The sequence below is a fragment of the Branchiostoma belcheri genome, unplaced genomic scaffold (genome assembly GCF_001625305.1).
Source record: "Branchiostoma belcheri isolate BF01 breed outbred unplaced genomic scaffold, Haploidv18h27 scaffold157, whole genome shotgun sequence".
Lineage (NCBI taxonomy): Eukaryota > Metazoa > Chordata > Leptocardii > Amphioxiformes > Branchiostomatidae > Branchiostoma > Branchiostoma belcheri.
In genome coordinates this window covers 40,001-49,419 of record NW_017803013.1, presented here as the reverse complement: position 1 = coordinate 49,419, position 9,419 = coordinate 40,001, and the positions used below count along the sequence as shown (strand labels likewise).

General features: G+C 41.0%; 1 protein-coding gene across 3 annotated transcripts in view; it reads left to right on the top strand.

The window, feature by feature from the left end:
* Window positions 1–9,419, top strand: part of LOC109465754 (pleckstrin homology domain-containing family G member 1-like) — a 43,331-nt gene that overhangs the window by 2,856 nt on the left and 31,056 nt on the right. The window contains exon 1 of one of the 3 annotated variants that reach the window (XM_019763180.1): window positions 3,552–3,667. The exons of 1 other annotated variant lie outside the window; for it this stretch is intronic. In XM_019763180.1, the coding sequence (XP_019618739.1) occupies window positions 3,628–3,667 (40 nt within the window). In that variant the 5' untranslated portion in view covers window positions 3,552–3,627. Of the gene's footprint in view, window positions 1–3,551; window positions 3,668–6,705; window positions 6,758–9,419 lie in introns of those variants that run through there. One more of the 3 variants, XM_019763179.1, reaches the window with a different exon arrangement.

Below are 9,419 nucleotides of genomic sequence, written 5' to 3'. Positions count from 1 at the left end.
ACTAGTAGTGCATTATGATTCCCATTCATTGGCACATCATCATGGACGTTGTGGAAAACCCAGTTGTTAACTCATTAACTTTGGGGAAAAATTGCTGACTGGGTAAGACTATATTGCAAACTAGACTGATATTTAAGATACCATATTTAACTATCACTGAGTATCAGTGAAGTTCATTCCTGTTTGTCAGTGTGTGTAGTATCATATATAGATTTCATATAATTTGTAACATTTCATAGATATGTTGCTCCTTAGTTGTTCTACTACTAGAATTAAGCCTTCTGCTTTGTATTGTTGTACTGTTTTGGTGTACTGTACTGTTTTGGTTGTACTCATCCATCAGACAATAGCAGGACAATGGGCAGCCCTGTAAAATCCTAACAACTTAATCTGAAGTTGGACCAAAGCTACTTCATCATCTTCAAAGCTGAAAGAAGCAATCAAACTGATCAATATGTTATATCAAATACCAGTGGCAGTTTAGAATACACCATTTTCTATCATGATATTCTTGTTTTGTCCTTGTACATGTAGTTTAGCTTATGAATGTTCAAGCAGACGGGGTAATCCTTGTACAGTTGTTTGTGCAATATTTTTACCCCACCCCCAATATCACACTACTGGTACTTTTGAAGAAGCTGAAGAGCTTTTTTGTGAGGCTTTTATCCTCTTTCCATAAGAGAGAGAGATAGTCTCCAAGAATCCCATTTCCTCTCTGTGTTGTTTTAAAGCATCAGGTGAACAGAAGCATTTCCTCCTAACGGAAGCTTTTTGGTGGAGTTCTTCTCAATCCCACAGCTACAAGCCATATCCTTGTCGTACATCCTTCACATGAGAGCACTCTTTGTCATTTCTGGTCCTCATGGTGCTAGAAGACTGGCACCCATTTTCGGTCAGGCATGCCTGTCTGTGGTGGTCCTCACCAAACAGCAGTCTTTGTAGTTGTGCAGGAGTTACCATTCATGTGGTGAACCTGCTGGGAAATTTATTGGATGAGAACCTTCTGTGGGCCAGGGAGCTGGCCTGTTGGTGCTATCAGTATTGCCAGGTTCACAAACCACCCAGGTGTCAGCCAGTCACAGTACAGTACAACAAAATAAAGATGTCTTCCCCCAGGCTACCTTGCCTGTTAACCTGCTGATCCATGCCTGGTTGTAGGAAACAATCATGTTTGTGGTTCTCGGCCACTATTGGCTTTTCCTAACGACCACCCGGAGATGTGTGGAACTTGTAAGGTTTCTCGCAACAGGATTACCCCCCAAAATCTCCTCCTCCCTCTGTTGGTGGAGTCCTCGATCTGTTTGCTGTTTGGCTGTTCGACATGCAAAGCCAGCCATTTTACTTGGAACATACTAATTAAATCAAGCCTGGAGGACGAAGGGGATCTCTGCCTTTTTGCTAGAAAATTAGTTGTAATGGGCTCTGAAAACTGTTTTCAGACCTACATCACTTATTAGATGTTTAAGTATGCTGTAAATGTATTTTATGTGTATGAATATGAGATGCTTGTGCAGATTATATTAATGCATTGCCATGTGTAAACTTGTATCTGTCTATTTTCTATATCAGAGATTTCAGTGATACTAGTACTACATGGGACAGGGCAGATCAGCCTGGCTGTTTAGGTCACTCGGAAGAGAGGTTCCGTCCTATAAGGACAAAAGACATCCGAGTGGGGATGGTTTAGATACACCACACATATCCGCTCATGCCTGGTCCCATGCCAAAAGGGACAATTACACAGTGCTTGTGGAGGAAGAAACAATATGGTGTCAGGTTTCATGGTGTGGTAGAGAACTACTGCTGGTGTGGTCGCAACTGGACAGAGAATTTGTTTCCTTCATATAAATGTTTTAACTTAATGTTTGGTGTTTAGATGTTGATTCTCAAATAGAAGATGTCTACTTGTGTATATTTTATGATAAACTGATCATTGACGAGTCTTGTGGACAATTTTGTATTTCAGCATTTCTGCTTAGTGGCTTTCCCATGGTGTTAAGTTAAGGCTTGCTATTGTTCAACATCCTGTGCCCAAGGCCTTTTTTGCTTGTATTGCACCAGATTTCAGTCTTAAGTTAGAAGACTTTTGAAAGAAAAGGAACAGAAGATGTCAGTGGTGACAGTTTGTGATAATAAAGACAGCTGAAACCGTGGGAACAATCCTTTTCAAACTGCAGCTAGCAGGTGAGATTTATTTTGGGACAGTGTCAAATACACGTGTTCATGCACATGACAAAATCATGTTCAGAAAAACAAAGCCATGTCATGTCTAATATTCAAAGTCTATGATTCTTAATAAAGTTTTCCCCTTTGAACAGAGTTCAACAGACTATTAAACTTTATTGTTTAGCTGCTGAGTGATGTTAGAAAATGGCACCTGTCATGGCAGTAAAGGAATTAAGATCAATCACAAGACGACATTGCTTATTCTTGCTGAATGTTTGTGTTCTTGAATAAATATTGCTTTCAAACCATTGCATGGTTTACACATGATTGTAGAGCTGTGACTGTAAAATGATCAAAGGTTTCTACCTTGTCTGGGCGACTTAGGAAATATCAGCCCACAACTAGACTGTGTGATATTTTCTCTGGCATGCAGGTTGGGTTACCAAAGGGTGGACCTGTCTGGTCCCTGCTCAGTGGACTGTGTTGGTGTGGGGTGTTTGGTTAGTTGGGTGGTGGTAGCTTTTACTCCAGGCAGGCATTGTGGTCCTCACATTGCAGGGTTTTGTTACAGCAGGACGGATTAAACACGATTAGAGAACAAACATGCGGGGTGCCAAATCAGCAAAATATCGCTGAAGTGAAACCATGGCTCAGGATTGCTCTTCTGTAAATGTTGTAACTATATAAAAGATTTGTATGGTAACCTTAGTATTTTGACGGTCTTTCCTTTTGGAGCAGGTATTCCATTGTTTGTGAGAGCAGCCTTTTCAGTTGACATAGCTGTAGACAAGGACCTTTCCAAATGGGGTCATGTTATCAGTTTTCTGCAGTGTTTGACCGGGTGAGAACTCTTGAAACACTACACCTGCCCTTACTTTCCACAATTTTTATTTTCATCGTAACAGGTCACTAGATATAACAACTCTGGCCTCACTACAGTTTCTTTACTACTACATTTATTTTAGGTTGTGTTGTGCTGATATGACCATAATGGCAGATTGGGGATTCTACATGTACTTGTATTTCAAAGGAAGCCATCTTTGGTGTAAAGAGGGCTGAGGGTATATAGATTTTTTTTTCTGCCTGTTTCTTGTCATCATGTCAAAGTACTGCTACCCCCACTTCTTCTTCCCCACTTCTGTCTCCTTTGATACATTCTGGAAAGAGGCAAGCCTTAACAGTGTGATGTTGACGTGCTGTAGGTGTGTACCTAGTGTGTTTGGTGTGTTGCCTTTGTGTGTGAGTGCTATGTGTGGGTTCGACCCGTGGTGGAATCTTGCCCTTTCCACAACCTAATATGGGCATAATGATCAATTTAGGAGGGTAGGTCAAAGGATGGCCTTTGTGATACAAATCACCTGGGTTTCCACCTGCGTATAAGAAATACGTCATCTGTTGATGTGAAACGTTTACTTCATTTCCTTTCTGTAACTACATCATGCACTTGAATGACTTGGCAAAATGAGGGCGGAAAACATTGTAGAACATGGTATAATCAATGGTAAGTTGTTTGTCTTTTAACTTCTTTTTCTTCTTTATAACAGGGTTTGGGAAGTGAACAGTATTCTATAATACCTGTAATGGAAATCATTTTATCAGCCAAGGTCTTTTTCATTCATTCATTCAGTCATTGCTGCTTTGGTTGTTTTCATGTCAGGCTAAAAGAAATATTACGGTATACCTGTTCTTCTTGTCATTCCAACTTCCACTGGTTTTTTTGGAACCCCATTGTTCACTCAAAATAACATCAGGATGAATTTCTCTGTTGAAGAACAGGATATGCTTGGCTTGAGTGACCATTTCTTTATGGCTGTATGATACACTGGTGGTGACACTGTTACTTTTCAGGATATTTGTTTTGGACATACCATGAGGGAGGTTTACATTACACAAGAGTAACAAGACCATGATTGTTGAGCAGCATTTGATACAGAAACCAATTCTTTATGTTTTAAAAGCTCCTGATATATTGTAAGTTGTACGGTCTTTGTTCCTGACTGCTAGTATATGTTATTACTTCGGTGAGTTCAGACACATGGAGGTATTTTCCTTTGAAGTGAATGTTTTTACTAAACAAGATACGATCATATCAATTCAAGAAACAAATCCTGGTTTTGGCAATGAGTCACGTCTGTAACAAACTCATTATCTGATCCTCCACTGTGGTCTTCAGCACAGAATTGGATTTGATGTTCATATTTCTCGTTGGAGTGTTTGGCAATTTATGATTTTTTTATGAATGCAATTTTTTCACCTTGTACAATATCATACTGTTGTAATGGTTACATTGATCATTGATGATTAATTATAATGATTACAAAATGCTTGACATTGAATAGAAAACATGATATCTTTCCATATCTATTGTAGGATGTGTGTAACTTTTGAAATGTCTGACAGTCATCTTTTTCTGAAAAGATAATTTCATGCATGCGTTCTTCTCTTCTTTGATTGATTCATCTCTTCAAGTAATATACAGTCCTGTGCTTTACTTTTTCTTGTCTATAATCCCTAATATTATCTAACCTACCGACCTTTCCAGTGGATTTGTGAATTTGTCTTATGCAAAGACAGAAATCATCATCATCAGAAAGAAATAATTCTTTGCTAGCATAGAACTGACTGGTCCAATAGAACATGTTTTGTTTATGTGACAATTATCTCTTCCCTCTACAACAAACAGTAATTTGGGATGTAGAATTCCCGCAGTCTGCCAGTCTGTAGGCGGGTGTTTGTTGTGGGAAATGAGATGATGCATGCTGTCCACTGGGCTGGCCTGGACCAATATTCTGAGGAGGGTGGCCCAAAGTGCCTGTTTGTTCAAGTAAATAGGCAAGTTATTTTTGTTAGGAAATCTCGCCTTTCAAGTGGTTCCAAGAAGGCTTTTCTGTTTGATGGTTTTTGAAGTGTTTTTGTACAAGTGAACTGGTTACTAGGGATGGGATATGAAACAGTGTATAATATAATTCTCTATTCCTGAACTGAACTTAACCAAGGAAAACATGATGTCCTTTATATTCTTGCCAAGGCAAGGTTTAATTTAAAATGAAAATGTATGTACGGTCTTCTGCCTCTTTCGAAATACTTCTCTCTCTTATTAACAGCAGCTGCTGTGCTTTACCTCTAACCTCCAATTTCCAAAGGCCTGTGAAGGGTGTTGGTGGCTAATCTACCAGCAAATGTAGACCCAGGGTATGCCAAATTTACAGAAAGCCTTGAATATCATCTAAAATTGGATCCTGGGAAAATGCCAGATCCTAGACTCTTAGCAGCCCAGCTTGCTCTTTTCCCCCATGGATCAAAGCTGCTACTGTAGACTGGAGGAGGAGGGGCAGTGATTTGATGCCTGGTGGACCCAGCAAACACACAGGCCAAACTGTGGCCCACCGGGGAGGAGAACCTCTAATAGCTGTCAATTAAACATTCACAGTCCATTTTCTAGCCATCATTAGCTTCAGGTCATCTACATCAAAGGGCTAGCACGACTTACATCTTGTTGTTTAACAAAGCATTGTTCTTAATGTTGCCCTGGTGGCCTTGTCGTTCAGGTTCAGCTCGTGCCATGCTGATTTTAATGATGTTAGGTTGGCAGGATCTGGCTGATTTAACTTTTTGTAACAACTGTAGAAGTTATGTTGACTTTCCTCCATGTGTTCATGTCCAGTGAGTCTATGGTCTTCAGACAGTGAGTCAAACTTGAAGCATTTCCTTGTATGCAGACAGAAGTATTAGCCCAGGGAGGCACTGAATATGCAAACGTTGGAAGTCCCAGCTGACCCACAGCAATCAACAGACCAGTAATGAAATCAGCAGACAAATTAAATGTCTCCAATATCACCATGCTTGTGGTGCAGACATCCTCTTATAGCCAGAACTTCAGTAGATTGGCTGGAAGATCACCCATGTGTTTTTTCTCTTCAAAAGCCTATTTGGGTTGTGATTCTTGAGTGTAGGAGTTTTTCCAATTTACCTGGTGATGAATTTTGCAGACCCAAAGACACTGATACAGCTGGTACCTTAATGGGCTCTTTTTATTTTCAATAATTCTAATGGCAGTGTTAGAGGGAAGGATGTTGTCCAGGAGCACCGTGAGTGTGCCTTGTTGGTAAGTGTTGCTTTTTCTGAACTTTATATTGCAGTACAGACCAATAAATTAGATCCTGATATATGTATATGATTATGATACATAATGTAATAAAAAGTTACCTAGATGGTGCTATGATTCAGGATTGGGGCATCCGTCTGAATAGCCCTAATACTGCTGCATGCCAACCGTTCTCGTGTGTTTCCTTCACACGCCAACACAACCTTGCCAATTGGTATCCTGGCTGTGTGTGCAGCAAATATTTCCTCAAGATCTCCCCGCACTGTTTCACTTAGGTGGGGTGCTAAACATTGTCGGGAGTGTCCCCAGGCAGTCTGCCAGTATTTGTTTGTAAAAACAGGCCGGGCTTTGAGAGATTCCAGCTCTGCCCGTACCTAGACCCCTCAGTAGTGCATGCACCCGCTTCTTGGTCTCTAGTCTCACCCAGGCTATAGTCTTGCATGTGCATGGCAGAGATGGGACACTGTGAGCTGTTGTCTGCCAGAGGTAGGGATTACAGGCTGACCCAAGACTGCTCATTTGATCTATAGTGTATTGCTGAGAAGGATTTCTCAGCTATGTGAACTTTCCACCCTGAGACTCCTCTGCATTACGGTGAAGGTATTGCAATGTCAAACCCACTGCTATATTGGTTAGTGGGACTGCTGGGAAGACAGAACCAGGTTAAAACAGCAGGGTACAATACTGGCTGTGTGGTGCAGACATGAATGTGAAGTTAATTTCAGGGCACTCTGTGCTCCCTGTGCCTAGCATGCCAACTACATTCCAGGGTTGATATCCCCAAAGCAGCCTAGTTAGTACATTCTCCATGTGGGTTTGCCTAGTTTTCCATATCCCTTCATTGCGTTTTAGCTTGGTATGCAAAATGATTCAAGATGACAACTCTAAGCAGGCCCATATCCACAGAATACGTAATCTTTAATGCCAGCCCGCAAATTTACGCCAAATGCCGTAAGTGCCATTCCTTGTGATCTGCTGTAAGCCTTCTTATGGCATCTGTTAGTGTCTGCATGAGACAACTGGATAATCACAACCAAGCTAGAGTGTCTTGTAGATGCAGTCCACATGTTACTTGTTTGTAAGGAGGGAGCCATGTGTCTTATTTGTGACAGCGGTCTCCTTCAGATTCTTTGCACGACCCATTTTAGGAAGGAGCGCCTTTGGTGTTCTGTAGAACAATGTGTCTGGAAGTGGAACAGAAGACTTGAACTATGGGAGACGGACAATCAGGTTTGCTAGGCTAGCTTGTAGTTGTCAGATTTATTCATTTGAACTATATATTGCAGCATGGGTTGTACTGTGAAAGTCCCTTTTTCAACTTTCTGTTGCTTCCTTGATTGCCAGTCTGCTGTTTGGCAATGTGAGCTAGGAGTACTGTGCATGTCAGTCAGCATAACAGGCAGTCCAAGGGGCAGTTGTTCTTTTATATAGTTGGGTTGTATGATTAAAGAGAGTTGGGGTGCTGGTTGTGTGTGACTTCATTGCAGTGGAATGTTTGAGGTATTGATCGTCCAAAGCAGCAGGAAGGAACAGGCCTATCCTTCCCTGCGACTATTTTTAGTAATTATGCAGTAGACATAGGTCCCAAGCGGCGAAAATGTGTAGGAAGGAAATGAAAATGAGAAAAGCAAGCCTGGTGTCTTTGACAGGAATCAGAGGTTAAAGTGTGCATTAGTCACCAGGGTCTGACTTGCACCTTGACTGTGGGCAGTGACCAGCTCTATTTGACTTAAATCTCCCTAATTACAGATCTGTTGGCATTATGACAGGTATTTACTTGCTGAAAGTCATGACTGTAGCGGGTGAACATACTCAGACTGCGTGGGTTTCAATGATGGAACTCTGCATTACTCGTTTGTTTGATCTCATTGCTCTGAGTATTTTACAAGTTTGTCAACACCCAGTGCTTTCATGGGTCACCAAACCCTGGTCCCAGTCCACAAGAATTTGACTTGCCAGCAGTGCCTTTTGTCAGTCAAGCATGGAAGGAATTTTCTGAGCTGGTTTTACTTTCAAGTGTCTCTTTTGATTTCTACAGGGTAGGATGTAAAACTTGATTCTCCCTTAGCCTCTAAGTGTACCTGTAGGTATTAAATACATTGCTAGTATTGCTACATGTATATCTGTGACAGGATAACATTTTACCACATATGTGGATTTTCCCTAAGGTTTCTCCTTTCTAAATGTCAGCTTTCTACATCTTGCCACTACCTACTGCTGACCTTGTGCCCTCCCCTTTATGACGTAGGTATATATGATTGTTGCTAAAACAGATGCAACATGGCAATCTCTCAGCATACCTGTCATGTGTGTATGAAAAACACAGTCACATCTGCAGCTCCCTGTCTTTACTGGTTCAAACAGCAGGGGAAATCAATCTGATACTATATAGATAGAGTGATACAAGCCCTGAGTGATGCCTGTGCCCTAAATACTGGTGTTGTTTTACACGTGATGCCTGTTACCTGCCAGGGTGCTGTTGTTCCCCTGTGTGTCCCAGTCACCTTTGTCCCGCCCCTTTTTGATGGGTAGTGCCACCTGCTGAGTTAGGAGTACCCATTACATGTCTGTGTGCCTTCTCTATCTCACCTGTACTGTACATGCACATCTCATCTCATCAGGTTTCCTTCCAGACTTTTTTGAATGCATCAAATCATGAAACAGATCTTGTATGTGCTACTTAGGGCTTAAAAGACTTTTTCCATACCTGAACAGACGGAGGGAACATTAAAAATGATCTATACCAGCCAAATTTCACCTGCACAACTAATTTTCTTTTACTTTTAGCCAATAAAAAACAATGTTTTAACTATGTTACTAATACCCAGTAGCACAATTTCTACTAGTAATTTATACAGGATGAGCCTACTACAACTGCCTGTATGTCACTCTAGCCTCATGAACCAGTACAGGTTAGCTGTAAGCACAGAATTACCTGCTCAGCTCCAATTTCACCTGCTAGTAGATTGCTTATGCAGGTGTTACTTAAAGCCTTGTTAGTGTTACTAAAAATTTCCTTTGAAACTCCTTTACAACCTATTATGATGCCATGTTATGAATGTAGTAGTGCCATTATATTCCATTCTATAACCTTGCCTACTCTTCTGCCTGGCTGGATCACATATACAGTATGTGAAGTCACTGTACT